At 47.1% G+C, this 22,181-nt stretch overlaps 1 protein-coding gene across 1 annotated transcript in view; it reads right to left on the reverse strand.

Annotated features, from left to right (window-relative positions):
• Nucleotides 1–247: 247 nt before the first annotated feature.
• The window catches only part of LOC138504937 (uncharacterized), a 169,728-nt gene continuing 147,794 nt past the window's right edge, over nucleotides 248–22,181 (reverse strand). The window contains exons 4-5 of the mRNA XM_069625329.1: nucleotides 1,321–1,555; nucleotides 248–828 (exon numbers count right to left, since the gene is read on the reverse strand). Of these exons, the coding sequence (XP_069481430.1) occupies nucleotides 698–828; nucleotides 1,321–1,555 (366 nt within the window). The 3' untranslated portion in view covers nucleotides 248–697. The remainder of the gene's footprint in view (nucleotides 829–1,320; nucleotides 1,556–22,181) is intronic.

Here is a 22,181-nt window from a genome sequence, read left to right on the forward strand (position 1 = left end):
TGAAACCATTTTGCGGGGCGTATTTAAATGCTCAGGCATGTTTTTTTTCAACAAATAAAGATATGTGGACAGGCATTGAGCTAGCTTTTAAGGTATTTTATGTAACACTGTGTACTCTAAGCCCCCCTCACACGTACAAAAATGATTTACACTTGTTGAAATAGAGAGCGTTGATACCGCATGTGTATGTAATTATGTTAAGACAATATCAAGGTCATGGTCATCATAATCATGCACATTCAAATTGCTTTTATTAGAATGCAATACAATGATACTTGATGATTTTATCTTTGATCTGTCCTGTAAAACAAACACTATGACCACCGGCGCTATGGTTAAGACTGCACAGACCGCAGAGACCAAACAGTCGAAACAGCCCTTCCGAGCCCTTACTCGATGCACGCGCACCTGATTGATATAGGAATTATGGGTAAGGGGGAAGAGCAAATCTTTGTGCTTTCTATAAAAGAATATAAACAAAAAGCATTAGGTAAAATGAAATGTCTAATGTTCAATTGTACTACTATATAAGTAGTTTAAGTCCATCAGGGAAGAAGCATACCCAAATAAGTCCTTTTGAGCAAAACGTAGCAAGTTGCGGTAGCAGCAAGCGGCAGAGAGTGCAGCCGAAACAGCGCTTGAGAGCCCTTACTAGATGTGAGCGCACTGATGCGCGTGCACCTGATTGATATAGGAATTACGGGTAAGGGGGAGGCGCAAATCTTTGTGCTTTCCTTTCAAGTCCTTTTGAGCAAAACGTAGCAAGTTGCAGTAGCAGCAAGCGGCAGAGAGTCGAGGCGAAACAGCCATTCCGAGCCCTTAGTTGAGCTTAAATATAAGCATTAAAAAATAAAAAAGGAAACATGGAATTTAAGAACAGAAATTTACAAAGGTATACCTGCCAAATGAGAATAGCCCACTTTCCATGAAAATGTTTTTTGATAGGTCAACTTTCTCAAAAAGGCAGTAGATCGTGATTAGCACATGTATACATTCATGCATGAACCAAGAGACCAGGAAGGGCAGTGGCTGGTTAACAAGGTAAGGAGGGGAGGAGGGTGGGTGATGTCAGGTTTGAGAAAAGCAGTCATGAGAACCCCGGTATCAGGCCAGCCCACAGGCTGAGAAGAAGGTGTTTGGTGGGGAAGGGATACAGCACACAACTTAGAGGAGCGATGGGTGTGTGTACATCAGAGACGGGGTGTTACCCTGCAGGACTAGGAAACCGGGCTTTAGCAAAAATGGCCGTCAGGAAAATCGCACCCATCCAAGAAGGCCCTGCTTAACCTCTCCTCAAAAACGCCCAGTTATGGCCTCTACCTGGTACATCTGATTTTGGAATCCACACAGCCTCCCATTCAGTCTCGATAACAGCTCCAGCATACGGTTGTGGTGATGGTAGACGCCTTGGTGATGGGTTGATGCCAGTGGCAACCTGGGCAGTTGCCACTGCTGGCTGCCACTTCTGCTTAAGGTGCATTTCTCCCAAACTTCTTATGGCCCAGTAACGTCTCAGTGCCGCTCCCAGTTGCTTTTTCTGGCTCCTGTTTTCTATCTAAGAATATGAAAACAAATGTATACAGTTTATTGCAGTATGGTTTAGTATTTAGTTTTTTTAGAATGTATAGTTAATTCAGCATTTAGCATGTTTAGCATTTAGGGTATGCAGTGTGTTTGGAGTTTACACAGAGTTTAGAAAGTTAAGAGTTGAGACATAGGGCCTCATTACACGGATGGCGGTAGGGATTTACCCGTAAAATACTGGTACCGGTAAATCCCTACCGCCTTACTATGAGGTCCCTTTGCGGGTTGGGGGATTTAACGCCTGCTTTTAGCAGGCGTTAAAATCCAACCCGCTAAGGGACCTCGGAGCTAATTACGGCACCACAAAATTGCGGTGCCGTAATTAGCGGCTTCCCCATTACCATAGAGCCCTATGGGGCAGAAATGGGAATGGGGAAGGGCAATGGCGGAAAGGGGATTTACCGCCCCTCCAACCTTGGAATGGGGCGGTAAATCCCCTTTCCGCCAAGGCGGTGCCGGTATTTTACCGGCATGAGCCATGGCGCTAATAGCGCCATGGCTCACCGCCTACCGGGTAATGAGGCCCATAGTTTATAATAGGAGCTTAGTGTTTACAGTTGGAGTTTAGTTTTAGGAGTTTGAGGGGGAGGGTTTAAGTTTTAGAGCTTCGTTTTTAAAAATACGCCGAGGGTTATATCAGACAAACATTTCAAAATTAAGTTGCTCTAACCAAAGGCTTGTGCTCCTGCTGCAGGCCTAGACTTGTGAGCAGGTCTGGCTCCCAGTATAACATATTGTCCCACTGATGAAGTACCCGTTTGGGTGGTAGTTGTATACAGTTCTCACCTCTAACTTGCTGACCACCTTCTCTCATAGTGCCTTTCCTGCTGGCTACCATAGCATATGACCACCTTCTCTCATAGTGCCTTGCCTGCTGGCTACCATAGCCTATGACCACCTTCTCTCATAGTGCCTTCCCTGCTGGCTACCATAGCCTATGACCACCTTCTCTCATAGTGCCTTCCCTGCTGGCTACCATAGCCTATGACCACCTTCTCTCATAGTGCCTTCCCTGCTGGCTACCATAGCCTATGACCACCTTCTCTCATAGTGCCTTCCCTGCTGGCTACCATAGCCTATGACCACCTTCTCTCATAGTGCCTTCCCTGCTGGCTACCATAGCCTATGACCACCTTCTCTCATAGTGTCTTGCCTGCTGGCTACCATAGCCTATGACCACCTTCTCTCATAGTGCCTTCCCTGCTGGCTACCATAGCATATGACCACCTTCTCTCATAGTGCCTTCCCTGCTGGCTACCATAGCATATGATCACCTTCTCTCACAGTGCCTTCCCTGCTGGCTACCATAGCATATGACCACCTTCTCTCACAGTGCCTTCCCTGCTGGCTACCATAGCATATGACCACCTTCTCTCACAGTGCCTTCCCTGCTGGCTACCATAGCATTTGACCACCTTCTCTCACAGTGCCTTCCCTGCTGGCTACCATAGCATTTGACCACCTTCTCTCACAGTGCCTTCCCTGCTGGCTACCATAGCATATGACCACCTTCTCTCACAGTGCCTTCGCTACTCACTACCATAGCATATGACCACCTTCTCTCACAGTGCCTTCGCTACTGGCTACCATAGCCTATGACCACCTTCTCTCATAGTGCCTTCCCTACTGGCTACCATAGCCTATGTGGCAGGTGATGTGGCCACGTACCGTATTGGGCAAGACACCTCTCACACACGGAATAGTGTCCTCCTAGGACCCATCTCCCAAAACAAAAACACTCAGTGAAAGTCACCAAGAGAAAGCGGTAGCCAGGCTGATCCCAGTGTCCTGTGTGTTATGGACACACTTGGGCTTCCACTTGCTCCTATGTCATATGCATTATGGGTCAGTAAAAGTCTGCAAATGTAGCTATGCAGATTTTCTTTTCGCCTAAATGCACATTTAGCTAATAATACTGCTCACAAATATGGCCATGCTGTTTAGTATATCGAAATGAACGCACATTAGCGATAGATGGGGTGTAGTGTCTCAATTATTTAACTGCCTTCTTGAATATTATTTCACCTACATGTGCACTATGATTCTTTGTTGCTAACATACCTGGCAAAAAATGGAATTTGCTGAATGGTGCTGGCAAACATAAGATGTACAAACGTTAAAATGTGGACACTTTGCACAATTACACAGGTGGAAAAAATCCTTGCACAAGGCAAAGGCTTCAATTGAAAGTGAAACAATTTTGCAGATACTGTGTTAAGAAGATGATTGTGGTTATGTAGTAGTTGTTTAAGTGAGCCGTCCCACCGCTTGAAGGACCACGCTTCAAGGACCCTACCTGTCCTGTGTCTGTGCCTGGACATAGCCCATAGCCCCCGAGGAGCAGGAGCTCCTTCATCACTGCTGGAGCAGTGTCGTCAGCAGGAGCCCCCTCGGAGCCTGACCGGAATATGCTGATTATTTAGGTAGACCACTGGGCTACACCTTCATTATTTCTGTGCAACTACGAATATTGTGAGGATCGCACCGAAATTGCAAATCGAGACGGCGCGCTGACCTCGACTGCTTCCACTACCATGCATGAATCATACCCAGCCGTGTATGCACTGCCGCCATTGTACTACATGTGGCAAAAACCACGCCAAGATGGCCGCCCCATCATTGTGAGCTGCTTCCCAGCTCCAGAGGAACACCCTCTTCGGCCTCATCGACTACTGCAGCTGGATTGGCTGACTAGCACCATATGTGCCCCAATCCTGAGCTGGGAGGCGTGAGCCGTCCCACCGCTTGAAGGACCTCGCTTCAAGGCCCCTACCTGTCCTGTGCCTGTCCAGTGTCAGCAGTGACCAGGGCCAGAACCCCTGCCTGTCGCTGCTCTGCTGCCACCGCATTCAACGCTGACGTTGGATATTTGGTAAGCCTCATGTCCGCATCTGAGTAACTTTTGTGCCAATACCATGGCCCGTTAACTGCCATCATCGCCTTCACACACGCATTCGAGTGCTACCTGACTTGCATTACTGACATCCCCAATACCGCCATTCTCCTTGTAGTGGTATATTGTTTGTAAACATTGTTGCTATGATTTCCAATTACTGTAATTACACTGTAAGGCATCACTTACATACCTCAATACCTGCCCGTAGTCTCATTTTTGTACGTGAACATCGCTGCATTGCAACGTAAGTGTTGTAACCACGCCTTTATCTCATTTTGCACCTAGCTCAAACAGCCACTTTGTTTGTAGCACTATGTTTATGGGCTGTCTCCCATTACACGTTATTCTGCAATCTGATATTGTCTAGATCACACCTGCTGCATTTATGTCCTGTATTGTGCACTTTAAATGCTACCCATCTTAGTCAAATATGACTCTGCAGCTCACTACTTTTACATTTCACTGTGACTGACAATAGCATTGTGCACTGCAACCCACTGCAACCCACTGAATTAGCCTGCCCTAGGCATCAAACTTTTACATTAAGTGCCATTGCACCTAATTATATACCTAGATGGGTCCTTTGGTTTATCACTCTGCTGTATCTGTATCATTTTATATGCTGTCTGCACTAGCCTAATTGTGACTACTCTGTATCTGAACATCAGCCCTGTGTACTGTAATATTCTCACCTATGCTCTCTCTACCCTGCACTATGATCTTAACTTGCATTTTTCCACGCTCATCCTCCACCTCTGTTATTGTATTTTACCACCGACTGTATTTAGCTACTACCTACTGTAGGGAAGGACAGGCCTTGGAGGCCCCCCTCACCTACATCATTCTCCCCAGGTGAGGACCATGCCTCGTTGGGCGCCCCCTCACGCCACCCGGGCCCAGGTGGAGGAGGGTTCACCCACCGATGACATCGCCCTTACACTTCCAATGTTCGCATATACTAAAGTTTAGTCAGGCCTAGAAGCCATCTTGGTTGACAAAGATGGCGTGAGTTTAGCACACTGTAGCGTGGCCCCCACCTTTGGAGGGCTTTCAAGCATCCCTGCTGCCGCAGCACCATGGCAGATCCGCCGCGAGCGCGTTCCCATGAGAAAGTTGGATAAGCGAGAGCATACAACATTAACACTGTAGCAATTTCTAGTCCACAATGTAATACTGCGCCCCGCGCGACCTGATCAGCAAGGACGGGGCGCCGGGGGAAAAACTGCACAAGCATCAGTTTCAAAGAACTAATTCTCTTAAGCAGAACCTGCAAATGCGAATTAACCTTAAAAATGCAACGTTCAAATGACTTTGTACCATGATTAGACTAATGCTGCTAGAGCACAGATGTACATAAGCATACAATGACACGTGTAACCCATATATGTAAGAATGTTTTTTAAGTTTTGTGTACAAAAACCTTAACCCATATATGTCCTCTTAGCCACCCGCAGCGGCAAGCGCCATTCTCTGCGGTCCACAACCTAGTGCTACCTCGTTTAATGCCAGCAATATATATGTATAGATAGACAAATATTGTAGTGGATAGAATGCAATGCTATAAAAGGTACTTTTAATCAGTTAACAAAGAGATGTGTAATGAAATTGAAATATATGTGTGTTCAAGTAAACTAGAATGAGGCAGGCATTATAAAAGCCTGCACCCAAAAGTCGACAACACATGAGGAAAATACCTTTGCGAATATGTGCAAGGCCATTCTCCCTCCCACCCTGTGAAGCCTGCCAGACACGAAAGCTAAGGCCTGTATCGCGCTCCCTCACCTCCCCCAACCAAGCTGGAGCTGCTTCATAGATTTGTAGGCCCCGTTACAGCATCCAAGGCCACAGCCCGCCACCTGCGTTATTTACAGCACGGTAATAAAAACCACCATTAAATCCACAGATCTACCAGCACCCTCTCGTAAATCCCCCAGTCCCCCCAGATCACCCTAAGTATGGCCCCGTGCATGGGCGACCCCCGACACTGGGACAAGACAAAGTGGACCATTTATAATCACTTCTAACACAGCAGACAGGCATGTACCACCCGTCCCAGGCCCCGGAGCCCAGCCCCCCGACCTAAAATACCGGTCATAAGGACACAGGTAAATCTCGCCCCGACAGACGCCCACCAGACCCCTCATAGGGTGCATTCCTCACGTGTTGTATCTATTTGTAAAATAACCAAAGAAAGGATTTACTGTAGAAGTTAAACTGTCGTTTCTGAAGTAACTGCAATGTGAATGACCTAGGGCAATGGAGTCAGGGAAGGTATTCATCTTTGTCACAGGCTGCCCCAGCTCACCAACACCGCCCAGATGACCTCAAGCCGGCCTGCCAGGCCCAACCCAACCCACGAGGCTGACCAGTGACGTCCTCTCGCCGAGACCAACCACACTGCAGCAACACCTATAGTTAGTCGACGCCACCCAATCCCAATTAACTTGTGCCCCCTATAGTGTGTAGGTTCTGATGACGTTTTTTGTATTAGAAATACGCCTGTCTTTGCGATTGTCAGACAGAGCGCTCTCGGAGGTTGCAGAGTTCTTTGCATGCCATATTCTTTGGATAAACTCCCACTTAAGCTCACCCGCACTCTGTCCTGGCCTTATTCCCATTACGGGAGAGTCCTTTATTGTCTCTCATTGCGGGGAGGATCGTGCTGGAATTGGGGGCGCTTCCTTTCAGTGGTGACCCCGATAGCGTGATATCTCCAAATCGTTTTCCCAACTCATTTTTAACGACCCCCTTTTGGCACGAGAATCTCCGGTCAAAAAGGGAAACGCACGGTGAGCCGGCTCCGGAAAGCTACCCGCCACCGGCGACCGGTACGCTTAGAAGTGCGCACTCAAACTAAAGGGGGTACGGGATCCCGGTTGAAAAATCCCCTTTGAGTACCGCTCGCCGGAGCCGGGGCTGACCGTTGAGCAGGAAGGCCACACCGCCTGGACGGACCCAGTTTCGGAGACTATCGGTTCAAGACGGGCACGTGAGTACCGAGTGCGAGCGATCATAAAGGGAGTGGGAGGGGAACTTGGGAATAAGAGAACGTGGACAGGTAGAGGAGGGAATTACGGGGATCTAATAAAGACGGGTCTTGAAAACTTTCCTTATCTTTTTCTATGCATATGGCCATTAGGAGTACAAAGTGAATGAAGAAGTAGAAGTGACGGGAACCTAGCTCCGAGAGGGGGTGGAAGGCGGCGCCGCATAGTGCTATCTAAACTAGTACTGGGAATATATGAAGAAGTGAAAAAATAAGTTATTAGTGTCTGGCAAAGGGAGACACGGAGTATATTTTAGTATTTGCTATTTCTTTCTATTTCTTTTGCTCTGGGGGTAAGGGTCGGGACTAAAAGTAAGTCTGGGGTGAACTGATTAACATAAAAAAAAAAAAAAACGAGTACGAGTAGAGGATCAAAATACTGGGACACGTAGAAGGGGATCTAGTTACCTAAGAAGAACAAACAGGGACAGCCGGCCAGGGAGGAAAGGGAGGAAAAAAAGCGGGGTGTGAGTGGTAAGACAGTGTGAGGTGTGCGCACACCGTGCGAGTGGTGGAGGTGGAGAAGTGACCGTTAGGGGGTGCAAGAGAGCGTTGGCCATAACTAACAGCAGATTGATTGCGAGTGAAATTACGTGTGAGCGTATGGAACGGGAAGAAAACGAGGCACGGTGAATAAGACAGAATTTGCATAGTGAATTAATTTGGGTGACTTTGTTGAGAGTCCGCTCTTGTCTGTGCCACAGAGGTATACATACACATATCTATTGCTAAACTGAGGTAAAGGAACTGTACACGATCATTGTTATTGATTTAGAAGATGGGGGCAGAAACTCCTTTGTCACATATTTGTAAGAGCTTACCAGGGTATGCAGAACGAATAAAGAAGTATCACGATCAATGGATAACAGAATTGAAGGGGGAGGGATTGCCCCAGATCTGGCCCGAAGGGGGGTCTTTTGACAAAAGCGTTTTAGATATGGTACGGACATGCATTAGCATCAAATATAAGGGAAAACAATGGCACAACAGGAAGGAGATATTAGATCTCTGGAGATTGTTTGAGGAAGTACCCCCACCCAAGGCTCCGGTACCTGACAACAACCTACCGTCCACTACAGACAACCCGCTCATGATCCCAAGAGAGGAAAGAGAGCAGCTAAACGAAGAGCAACCAACAGAAGTGATTAGCTTGTACCCGATACTAAACAAGCCAGCCCCCGCAGCAGGGTATAGCGACCCTACTTATGTGCCTCCCCCTATAACAACTACGCCTCAAAGACCAACAGCCCCCCCGCCATACGAAAGTACTAGGGAGCGAGCCCAGACAAGTACACAAAGAGTAGATGTAGAAAAACTAACGAATGATTTAGAATCAAGGCTCTCAATAGCAAGAGATGAACTTTCGAGAATAAAGGACATATGTGAGCGCACAGCGTGCTCCCCAACACGATCGGGACGCACGTCTAGGGCATCAAGTGAAAGTAGACACATTGAGGAAGGATGGAAAAAGGGGGAAATACTGTTCAGGATTGAAGAAGAACCGACACGAATAATAGAGGTGGGTGCATCAGAGGGGAGCATCAGTGATGTATCACGACAGTCAGGGATAAGAGAGGACCTGCTATGTGATGTTAGAGGCGACTTGGATGAAAGTGATAGGTTGAGCATGGCAGTAGGAGGGGAAGGCGACGAGATGGACGGTGCATGTTCGCTAGGAATAGATGACGAATGGATGGGACGATTAAGGAATAGAGTGGGGAGGATGGCGTCGCTGGGGACAACGACGCCAAAAGGAAGTGAGGGTGCAACTGCCAAGGGGAAGTTGCAACTTCCATTGATACACAGAGGAGGAGGGAGACCAAACTACATACCCTGGGCCCAGATGGATAAAGCTAATTTAATGAAGTTATTGCCCCCGTTGTCAGGAGGGGCGAGCAAGTGGATATATGCCTTCGAGAAACATACTGCCGGCATACCGTTGGCAGTGGGCGATGTGAAAAGCCTGATAGTGTCCGCAGTAGGAGATCAAGCAGACAGGGTATGGGCTAAGGCTGGTTTCCCGGGTGTGACATTAGACTGTGACCGTCATGATGGAGCGTCATTTAATACAGTGCGGGCAAGGGTATGGGACGCGCTACGAGAGACGTTCCCAGATACTCCGGATTTACAGTCAGTAATGCAATGTACAATGAATGATGGGGAGGATGCTATGGATTACATTCTCAGGGTGCAGGAGATGTGGAGAGCGGAAACGGGCACGCCCTGGCACCAGTCAACGTCACTGTTTTATTTTATCATCAAGAGAGGGCTCCCAAAAGAGGTGCAAAAGGCGCTTGATAAAATAGCGGGCGTCGAGGCAAAGTGGTGGCCAGAAATACAAAGCATCATAGTGCACCATTGCAAAAGGATAAAAGAGAGAGAGAGGGAGGTGGCGCAGAAAAGGTTGGCAGACGAGGCGAAGTTGGTACAATCAAAACTTGTGAAGGTTGCAGCAGTGGTAGCCGGGCTCCCACTCATGAGGGAGGGAGATGAAGGAGAGGAGGGGCAGATAGCAATACAAGGGAGAATAGCAGCTAATTGGGCAGGACAAGGACAGCGGCAGTGGACGGATCAAGAACAGAGCGGAGGTCCAATGTGGCAAGAGTGGGCCCCACGAGGGGGAAGAGGTGGGTACAGAGGCAGAAGAGGCGGACAAGGGTATGGAGGAATGGGAGGAAATGGGTGGCAGGGTCCCAGAGGTCCACAGGGGAGCTGTTGGAATTGCGGGAGGTGGGGACATTACTCAAGGGAGTGTAGAAACAGACAAAAGAACGGATTTCAGGAGACAGGACAGTACGGTCACCCCCACCCAGGAAGCCCATACGGCCTCCCCATGGGACAGCACCAGCAACAAGGAAACGCAGGGCAAGGGGGTAATGCACAATTACAAGGACACCAATACAGAACACAAAACCACCCACAGAATAATGACATTACACAGTACACACCAGGTAACACGTTCGCCACAGTATCAAACGGAGCCCCCGCCCCCGCGCCCTACAGCGGCGTTTCAGTGGTGTCGGGAAACATTTTCGATCAAGGGGGAGCACAGAGACGCACTGCATAGGACAGCCCACAGAGAACACTTGCGTGTCCAGTACTATCTACGACCCTCAGTGCAGCAGAGGAACCATTGATAGGGGCGCAGATAGGAGACAAGCAATTCATATTCATGGTGGATTCGGGAGCGGAGAAATCATGCATTAAAGAGGGCCGGTTCCCGTTATCTAACAGGACGTTAGAGACGCAGGGGTTCTCTGGGGCTGTAATTGAAGTTCCTTACACAGAAGAATTGGATGTAACAGTGGGGGGTAAAACAGTGAAGGCACCCTTGCTGTACTACGAATGATCTCCAATCAATTTGCTGGGGAGGGATCTCTTAAGCAAACTAAACATGACAATATCATTCACAGGGAGTGGTATAGTATGTTCAACACCTGGCATATGTCCACTACTCATAATGGCAGTAGTACAGGGCCACGCAATCATGCAAAAGATTAGAGGATTACCAAAAAACGAAGAGATGTTTATTAAGGGCATGCGAACATTGGCTCTCATAGTACCAGAATTGAAAAGAATGGAATGGAGGATTCCAGCCGAGTTCCTCTTCCGCCCCATAGTGTGCCCCGACACAGCTCCCGGCTCGGTGCTATCATTGGATTTACACGCAGTACACGTATCAGCAAATAGAATATGTGTGATTGGCATTGACATGGAAGGATGTGAATGGCGGACGGTACTGTGTACAAATGCAAACATCCCACTGCGGGAGCTGTCAGATGAAGATCTTTTTTCAGACGCCGAGACAGATGGCGAAATAGTGCTGGAGCTAGCAATGCCGTGCGACATTGTAGTTACAGTAAGAGAAACTCCAGTTGAACTAATGGCAGTAGTAGGAGCACCACATACATTTTTTGATGATGACATGAAGACAGTACCCACTAACATATGGACGAACGGCCCCCATGATGTGGGGTTACTACATGGGGTTCAGCCTGTAGTAATAAAACTGAAAGAGGGAGCAATTATACCCCGGGTGAAACAATACCCATTGTCACGCGAAGCAGAAGAAGGGATCAAGGAGACAATAGATGCACTGCTAGCGCAAGGAATAATAGTGCCCTCAAACTCCCCATGTAACACATGCATTTACCCAATCAAAAAGGCGAAGGGAGGTTCATGGAGGATGATACAAGATTTACGCCCACTCAATGATGTGATTCAGAAAGAGTTCCCTCTAGTGCCGAACCCGGCGACAATACTGTGCAACATCCCAAAAGAAGCATCACATTTCACAGTAATTGACTTGAAAAATGCATTTTTCTCGATTCCCCTAGCGGAAGAAAGTAGGTACTTAACAGCATTTACACTAGGGGGGAGGAGGTTCGAGCACTGCAGACTACCACAAGGATATTGCGAAAGCCCTAGCATATTTAACAGGATACTACATGAAGATCTGGGGAACTTATCTGTAGAGAGTACGGTGATTCAGTACGTTGACGATTTATTGGTTTGTGCACAAAACGAGGAGGAGTGTAGAAAGGATTCAATAACACTCTTAACATTACTGGCCAATAAAGGGTACAAGGTGGACAAGGGTAAGTTACAATACTGCCTGACCGAGGTCCTATACTTGGGACAGCTGATATCAAAAGATGGAAAACGGATCATACCAGACAGGGCAGAGGCAATCAGAGCAGTTGGAGAGCCCAAAACAGTAAAAGACATGCAGAAATTTCTGGGTATGTGCAACTACTGCCGAGCATGGATATTAGACTATGCCGCATACACAAGGCCCTTATTGCAGGCACTAAAAGAAGCACAACAGGAGAGCAGGCGCATAGAATGGTCTGAAGAGATGAACACGTCATTTAACTCACTGAAAGAATTAATATCTAGCGCTCCAGTTTTGGCAAATCCAGATTATGGACGCGAATTTTTCTTATTTTCACACTGCAAAGGAACACTAATGACAGCAGTGCTGACACAAAAGACATCGTTGGGCCATAAGCCACTAGCTTACTATAGTGGCACTCTGGACGCAGTAATGCAAGGACATTTCGCGTGCGAGCAATCACTAGCCGCAGCCGCGTTCGCCATTGAAAAAAGTGCCACGATAGTAATGGGCTGTCAAGTTACACTGTTCGTGGAACACTCACTCTTTGCGATATTGGAGCGGTCAAAGAGCACATTGACAACACAACGCGCCACAGCATACGAAATAATATTGTCCAGTGCGAACATCCACATAGTAAGATGCAAAACAGTGAACCCAGCCACATTCATCACAGAGGCGTGCACAATAGAAGACATGCAGAACCACAACTGTGCAACATACACAGGGGACGAAGGTGAGGATCAGGTGGTTTCGGAGAATGCGCTGAATGAGGGAGAGGTGTATTTCGTGGATGGGTCAGCATCAATTGACATGGAAACAGGAGAGAAACATGTGGGCATGGCAGTGGTACGATTAGAGGAAGGCGAATATGAAACACTAGTGCAGTACCGTCTCCCATCACACTATTCGGCCCAAGCAGCAGAACTGATAGCACTAATAGAAGCACTACATGCAGCCAAGGGGTGCGCAGTAACGATATACACAGATTCAGCATACATGACAACAACAGTACACGGGGGACTGGCACGATGGGGGCGGAGAGGGTTTCGACGAGCAGATGGAACACCGGTCCAGCATGCAGATTTGTTGAAAGAGTTAATTGAGGCTTTGCAAGACCCCACGGCAGTGGCAATTGTGAAATGCCAAGCACATACTTCTAACACAGATGTGGTGTCTTTGGGAAACGCGGCAGCAGACGCCGCCGCCAAGGAAGCTTCATACTTCCAAAAGAATGAGGTAGGCGAGTTCATGTTGCACAACACGACGAGCCAAGAGGTCCCTACAGGATATAACATGATGCCTACGCAAGAATTAATTGAGCTGCAAGAGGGAGCTACTGTAGAAGAAAAATTGCTATGGACTAAGAGGGGGTGCAGCAAGTCACCGACAGATTTATTGTGGCGACAAGAAAGTTCAGGGAAAGTAGTGATGCCAGTTACATTGTTGGAAATAGCATTCCGACAACTACACTTCCCTGCACACAATGCAAAACAACACATAGTGGCAGAGATACAAGAAGATTGGTTTACACCTTGCCTACAGGAACACATCACCAGGCTTGCATTAGAATGCACAACATGTCAAATTTACAACTCAGGAATGACATTACGCACACTGAGAGGCACAATACCAAAACCCACTGGCCCATTCAGAGAGCTCCACATTGATTATGTCGACATGGGAGAAAGGTGCAATGGGGCTCGTTACATGATTGTGGTCGTATGTCCCTTCTCGAGGTGGGTGGAGGCAGGTCCCTGCGCGCGCCCGGACGCGAAAAGCGCCGCGAAATTCTTGGTGAGGGAAGTATTCCCGCGCTGGGGAATTTGCGACGTGATTCGCTCAGACAACGGCACACACTTTGTTAATGAACTGTTCAAAGAAGTGACCACATTGTTGGGGATAAGACACAAGTTATGTTCGATTTATCATCCTCAAAGTAATGGCGTAGTGGAAAAGATGAACGGCCTGTTAAAAAGTAGATTGTCAAAACTATGTTTTTCACTGAAAAAGAATTGGATGTACTGCCTACCCCTGGCCCTGTTCGAATTACGCAACCAGCCTAGCAAGGACCACCATTTGTCCCCACATGAGATTGTCACGGGGAGGAGAATGAATACAACACATTCGCCTCTCCGTGAACGGTCTGATGCACACAGAAGCGCTGCGGTATTGGGAGAAGAATTCACAGAATATTTGAAAAAATTGACACAGGCAGCGCGCGTAATAGCAAAGCAACTGGCGCCACCATTTACAAGAGAGGAGGGAAATACAACAGAACAAGTGACACAGCCTGACAAACAATTACAACTAATGCCAGGTGACTTCATATATGTCAGGAGCTTTGTGCGAAGATGGAATGCACCCCGTTTCAATGGCCCTTATGAAGTAGTGTTTTGTACGCCCACGGCGGTAAAGGTAAAGGGCCTTCGGTACTGGGTGCATTTGACAGATGTACGCAGAGCATATAGCGCCGTGGAAGGCGAAGTTCAGGATGAGGCACAGGCAACAGCGGACAGTGAGGTCGAGCAGAATGAGTGAACAAGAATATGTGTATGTACGGTGACCAATGGTGAAACGACTGGCAGGACAGTTGTGTATGAAAAAAAAAAAAAAAAAAAAATGTTTCGCTTTTACTTTTTGTTTTTCTGTGGTTCGTATTTTTTATACTTTTAAGAAGGTCTGTGCATATATAAGATGATGTATTGATGTTATTGATTGTACATACCCTTGTCAGTGAATACCACGCCCTCCCCCACCCACTCCCATACCCTGTCGAAGTAAGGTTTTACAATATCAGAAATGTTTACACGTTGTACTTAATGCACCTTTATATCTTAAACAGGAGCTACAATGGAAAATAATGGGCAGCCTGCAACGGATAGAGCTATTAGAATTAGACAAATGCTAATTAAGAGATGTACATACTCATACGAATGTGGACTATCGATGTGTGTCATAGTGTTTTTTATATCGATTTTCTGTTTGGTCACATATTGGTTCATAGCGTTCATCTCTATCGAGATGAACGAGGGGGGAGGGGGGAATAACAGCGCCCTAACCTATGAGACCAATGCAACTACAAGTGTATATACTAGAGAAGGTGATTTTCTCGTGTGGGATGGATCAAACCTCGTATGGGGTTACTATACCACACCACCCACTGAGGCCCTGTCAAAATCAAAACGGTTGCAAAAAGAAAAGGAGGATGACACGATGCCCCTACCTGAAATACATAACAGCCCCACTACCCAACCAGCCCCCATGGAAGACAATGATTTACTATTTATTGAGGAAGGTGGGAAGGTGATAACTATGACGGAACACGAGGAGTCATATGGGGAACTGGAAAAGGGGGGTGGGAAGGCAGAAGGGAGGCCTATCTCTTCATCTATCAAAAACAGCAGAGATAGGAGAAGCAAGAATAGTAGGCGGAAAAGAGAGACAAGTAGGAGGGGGTATGACGAGTACTATGGGTTGGGCGTAGACAAGATGGAAGACCCACGACACCCCCACCAAACAAATAAATGGTATGCTGACATGAGTGCAACAGCTAAACAAACAACAAATGAGAGCTGCTATGTCTGCTCACTCATCCCCCATGCATCAGGTACACCTAAAGTGTTGTTGCCTAAAGAATTGCCCATTGTAGATGCCCAGTGTCTCCTTCATCTCACGCTGTGTCGAATAAAGAACACCTTCCAGGCACACGACGTCATTTTCAAGATTATGCAGACGGAAAAAACATGTTACCCAAAAGCATCAAGAGTGGTCTGCCTCAAAGAACCATTTTTTGCAATACAAGGAACACTGTATTCTGAAAACAAATGGAAAGATGAAGAGGTGTTGTGCAAAGCGGAAGCGTTGAGAGGTGTCCAACCGGACAAACTGAAATGGATGGAGGAAACGTGCACACCAATATGGAAAGAACACATTGCAAAACTAACATGGGTAACAGCGATGGAGAAACCCTTCAAACTACAGAGTGAAATAAACAGCGAACTATGTTTCAAGGGAGAAGGGAAGGTGACAATGGGAGTCAACAAGAACTGTAACAAAACTCTCACCATCCCAGATATGAAAAAAGGAACAGCCGCATTAATGGACACATACTGGGTGTGTGGGAATCAGGCCTACCTACACCTTCCCCAGGCATGGAGTGGCAGCTGCTCAATGGCCACTCTACACTCAGCCCTAATGGTGATCCCAGAAAGCCACGTCGACGAAAACAAAAGGATGCCAGGAAACGTGCCTCGGAGTGCAGCTTCTCCCACTGCAAAATCACACATCTATGTCCTGTCCTCTGGAGAGAAAGGAGAAGAGCTATCCCGAAGCAGACGAGCATCAAACTATATATCGAAAGCATCATCTGATTTGTTGGCACAGATCCCAGACAGGTACCGGCTGTTCAGCTCTGTAGAGACATTCTTTGCCTCACTAATACCAAGTATCCAAGCAAGGGTAAACGCAAAAGGGCTCCAGATAACGCGTTGGGAACTAATTCAGCTGGCCAATGACACTGAAGAGGGTTTTAACATAATAAAGGTGGAACTGCGAGCCCTACGACTAATGACCATGCAGAACAGGTATGTCTTGGACTTGTTAACAGCGATGGACGGAGGTGTTTGCCGAAAAATAGGAAGTGCCTGCTGCACTTTCGTACCTTCTGAAGACGCAGAAAATGGCTCCCTGTCCCACGTGATCGAAGCAGTACATAACTTGGGAGAGAAAATGAAGATGGAAGGCGGAGCGGAAAATAGTATGTGGTTCGACAATATCTTCTCCTGGGTTCCCTCGTGGCTCGGAATGGCAATGAAATTTCTGGTGCCAGTCGTGGTGTTCCTCCTTGTGATCTTCTGCCTGTGCCAGGTGGGCCTCCGATGTTGTGCTAGTGCAGTCCCTAACGGTGCAATGATGATGGTGACAATGGGCAACTCTGGTGGTACAATTAAAGCAACACAAGAAGTACACATGCAGACAGGGACAGATAACACTCCCAGGTACCAGTTAGTGCCAATGTATCGTGATAAGTATATAGTGGACAAACTATGGCACACCACTATCAAGGAGCCCCGAGATGTGGAATTGGAATGGTATGAAGAGGTCTGGGTAGATCTGGAAGAGACGGGTGATTGTATATACTTAACATGCACACCGGACCAATATGCTAGAAGAGGTGGGAGCTTAAGGGGGGTGTGTCGAGCCTGGATGCCCATTAAAGGGACACCTGCATGGGATGATGCAGTGATAGAAGAACAGGAGTGTAGAAGGTTAGAAGAACTAAAGAATTCGTTACTTTAAGTAACGAAAGGGGGGAAATGTAGGGAAGGACAGGCCTTGGAGGCCCTCCTCACCTACATCATTCTCCCCAGGTGAGGACCATGCCTCGTTGGGCGCCCCCTCACGCCACCCGGGCCCAGGTGGAGGAGGGTTCACCCACCGATGACATCGCCCTTACACTTCCAATGTTCGCATATACTAAAGTTTAGTCAGGCCTAGAAGCCATCTTGGTTGACAAAGATGGCGTGAGTTTAGCACACTGTAGCGCGGCCCCCACCTTTGGAGGGCTTTCAAGCATCCCTGCTGCCGCAGCACCATGGCAGATCCGCCGCGAGCGCGTTCCCATGAGAAAGTTGGATAAGCGAGAGCATACAACATTAACACTGTAGCAATTTCTAGTCCACAATGTAATACTGCGCCCCGCGCGACCTTATCAGCAAGGACGGGGCGCCGGGGGAAAAACTGCACAAGCATCAGTTTCAAAGAACTAATTCTCTTAAGCAGAACCTGCAAATGCGAATTAACCTTAAAAATGCAACGTTCAAATGACTTTGTACCATGATTAGACTAATGCTGCTAGAGCACAGATGTACATAAGCATACAATGACACGTGTAACCCATATATGTAAGAATGTTTTTTAAGTTTTGTGTACAAAAACCTTAACCCATATATGTCCTCTTAGCCACCCGCAGCGGCAAGCGCCATTCTCTGCGGTCCACAACCTAGTGCTACCTCGTTTAATGCCAGCAATATATATGTATAGATAGACAAATATTGTAGTGGATAGAATGCAATGCTATAAAAGGTACTTTTAATCAGTTAACAAAGAGATGTGTAATGAAATTGAAATATATGTGTGTTCAAGTAAACTAGAATGAGGCAGGCATTATAAAAGCCTGCACCCAAAAGTCGACAACACATGAGGAAAATACCTTTGCGAATATGTGCAAGGCCATTCTCCCTCCCACCCTGTGAAGCCTGCCAGACACGAAAGCTAAGGCCTGTATCGCGCTCCCTCACCTCCCCCAACCAAGCTGGAGCCGCTTCATAGATTTGTAGGCCCCGTTACAGCATCCAAGGCCACAGCCCGCCACCTGCGTTATTTACAGCACGGTAATAAAAACCACCATTAAATCCACAGATCTACCAGCACCCTCTCGTAAATCCCCCAGTCCCCCCAGATCACCCTAAGTATGGCCCCGTGCATGGGCGACCCCCGACACTGGGACAAGACAAAGTGGACCATTTATAATCACTTCTAACACAGCAGACAGGCATGTACCACCCGTCCCAGGCCCCGGAGCCCAGCCCCCCGACCTAAAATACCGGTCATAAGGACACAGGTAAATCTCGCCCCGACAGACGCCCACCAGACCCCTCATAGGGTGCATTCCTCACGTGTTGTATCTATTTGTAAAATAACCAAAGAAAGGATTTACTGTAGAAGTTAAACTGTCGTTTCTGAAGTAACTGCAATGTGAATGACCTAGGGCAATGGAGTCAGGGAAGGTATTCATCTTTGTCACAGGCTGCCCCAGCTCACCAACACCGCCCAGATGACCTCAAGCCGGCCTGCCAGGCCCAACCCAACCCACGAGGCTGACCAGTGACGTCCTCTCGCCGAGACCAACCACACTGCAGCAACACCTATAGTTAGTCGACGCCACCCAATCCCAATTAACTTGTGCCCCCTATAGTGTGTAGGTTCTGATGACGTTTTTTGTATTAGAAATACGCCTGTCTTTGCGATTGTCAGACAGAGCGCTCTCGGAGGTTGCAGAGTTCTTTGCATGCCATATTCTTTGGATAAACTCCCACTTAAGCTCACCCGCACTCTGTCCTGGCCTTATTCCCATTACGGGAGAGTCCTTTATTGTCTCTCATTGCGGGGAGGATCGTGCTGGAATTGGGGGCGCTTCCTTTCACTACTTTGCCACCATATTTTACTAGCCTAGATGTGCATGTGGTTAGACAGTTTCCTGGGACTCACCCTTGCCTTTAGACTATGTCTCTAACCTGCCTATGCTCATCCAGTACACTGCTGCTACACTAGCACCAGCATATGACCTTTTGCTGCCCTTAATTAGTTACTTACCTGCCGTCCATAATTATCTTTCTGCTACATGTATGATTCCTGTAGGCCAACATCAGCAGCTGCAACACGCTGTCACCTCATTGTTACCACCACCTTTATCTAACCTACGCCTAGGAGCAGTCTAGCTGCAAACTACGCACACCCATCATACACCACTATGCAATGGCTCCTGACCTCTTTCATTCATATACTGGATATCAGTATTGGGCACATTTCTCCACCTACTCGTGTAATAGTCAGCACCTACATGCCTTGGCTTAATACAGACACCATGACATGTGTTAACCCCTACCTGAATGATCCTGCCCTTTGGCTTCAACATTTCGCTACCAAACCAATACCCAATCAACCTTGTTCCACTTTCAGGAGAAATCTTAGTCTGAGATCTAGAGTCATCCCTACAAAATTGTGCTCATAGCTGTGGGTTATTAGCAGAATACCCTCATATCATGGCATCACTAAAAGTGACACTGTCCAGGATAAACCATCACCTCACCACCCCAGTACCATCCACAGAAACCTAAGATTAGGATCTAGACTGTGCACATAAATTCCTCTCCCACGCTTATTTAAGAGCAGCAAATACTTGTTGCCTCACGTCAATTTCACAAACATTGCCAATGAAGTAGGTACCACCCCTGTTACCATTGCTATGCCTGCTACTCACCCTTATATGCACAAAACGAGCTCGAAAGTCACCTTGATCGAGGGAGCCCTGGTCAATGCTAGATCCCTCCCAGCCATGCATTGGACATTGCAGAATTTATAACTACTGAAAACCTTGACCTCCTTGCTGTCACGGAAACGTGGCTTCATGCTGCATCGGGCCCATCTTTGTCCTCGGCCAAGAAACACTAACCAAGTGAAAGGAGGCAGGATTGCCTTCTTCTTTAAGAACCCTATCGATATTAGAGCTATTCACAACCTTCAGATCTCCTCTGCTGAATCACTATCGATTAAATTGCCTTTATCACCAAATAACACAGCAACAGTACATCTTGTCTACCGGCCACCTGGACCCATCTCTACATTCTCTGAGGACATTGCGACACTACTCACCACCAATGCTAAACCCAACTCGCAAAGCATAATACTGGGAGATTTTAAACTCGGTTTCAAAGACCCCATGAACACCAATGCCCTTGACCTAACTAGTACATTATCAGATCTTGGCTACACACACCATATTCACGAGCCTGCACATAAAAAAGGAAGAACCATTGACTGGCTCGTGGACCTCAATTACATAACCAATCTGATATCCATCACACCATGCATTTGGTTAGATCACCATAAGTAACCTTCTCCATCAAAACCACCACACACAGTCCCAATCTGAACATTACCCCGGCTACCCACACCCATAATAAGAAAGACATTACAACAGATCAACTTCTCCCACTAATTCTTCCCTTTCTCAATAAAATACCATCCTATTCAGACCCCACAGTCCTAGTCGATATGTACAATCACTCAATCCTGAAAGCATTAAATATCATAGCCCCTCTAAAACTGTGCAAACCGGAACCACGATCTCGCCTTAAATCCTGGTTTACACCACACTTACGAGAGCTGCGCAAAGCCAAGAGAAATGCTAAAGCACATTGGAAAAACTGCCCGTCAGAAACTAACAAAAGTACACTGACTACAACCTCCTCCAACTATAAAGAAGCCATCATCTTAGCCAAAAAAGACACCTATAATAAACGAATCACACAAGCTGAATCCAATACAAAAGAATTGTTCAAGATTCTTAAAGAATTGGAATCTCCTATTGCTCCCACTGAGAAATGTATCACAGATGCCTTATGGTGTACCAACATCCAAAAGGCTCTCCTTGATAAAATATTGATGCTACAAACTAAAATGAACGCCAAAAAAATGTAATCTACTTACAGATCCAGAATCCAATCCAGCTATGTACATTATCACCACTCCTCAGCCCTCACTCAAACCATTTAGCTTTTCACCTGGGAAGTGGAAAACATCATCAGGAAGCTTAAACCTTCCAACTGTCAAGGTGACTTATGTCCTGCACTGGTTATTAAAGCGGCTGCACATGACCTTGCTCCTTTCATCATCAATCTTATCAATTCCTCCTTTAAAACAGGAATTGTGCCTGATAACCTAGAAGATGCCTGGGTCATCCCATTAATCAAAAAACCCTAGCTACCCTTCCAACTATAGATCCATCACAACAGTCCCCTTCCTACTAAAAATACTAGACCGGGCTGCCTACCTGCAAATACAGGCCTATCTAGAAACCAACAATCCCCTGGGTTTCAGGCAATCGGGCTTCCACCCCAGATACGGTACGGAAACAGCCTTGATTGACCTTCTAACACAAATCCAAGATATAAAAGATAAGGGTAAATTAGCCCTCCTACTATTGCTCGACCTTTCAGCGGCTTTTGACTTGGTCAACCACCAAACTCTCTGCCACCACCTGAAAACATTTGCACACTTCTCTGACTCAGCTAAATCCTGGATTAGATCTTTCCTGGCAAATTGAACCATGAGGGTCTTCTCACCATCTTCCTCTGCTGAACCCTCTCCAGCACTTTGTGGGGTCCCGCAAGGGTCATGCGTCTCCCCCACGCTTTATAATGTCCTTTACAAAGTCTCTTTTCGACATTCTCGATCATCTGGGTGTCACGTATACC

This window comes from Ambystoma mexicanum, chromosome 11 (genome assembly GCF_040938575.1).
Source record: "Ambystoma mexicanum isolate Mex_15411 chromosome 11, UKY_AmexF1_1, whole genome shotgun sequence".
NCBI lineage: Eukaryota > Metazoa > Chordata > Amphibia > Caudata > Ambystomatidae > Ambystoma > Ambystoma mexicanum.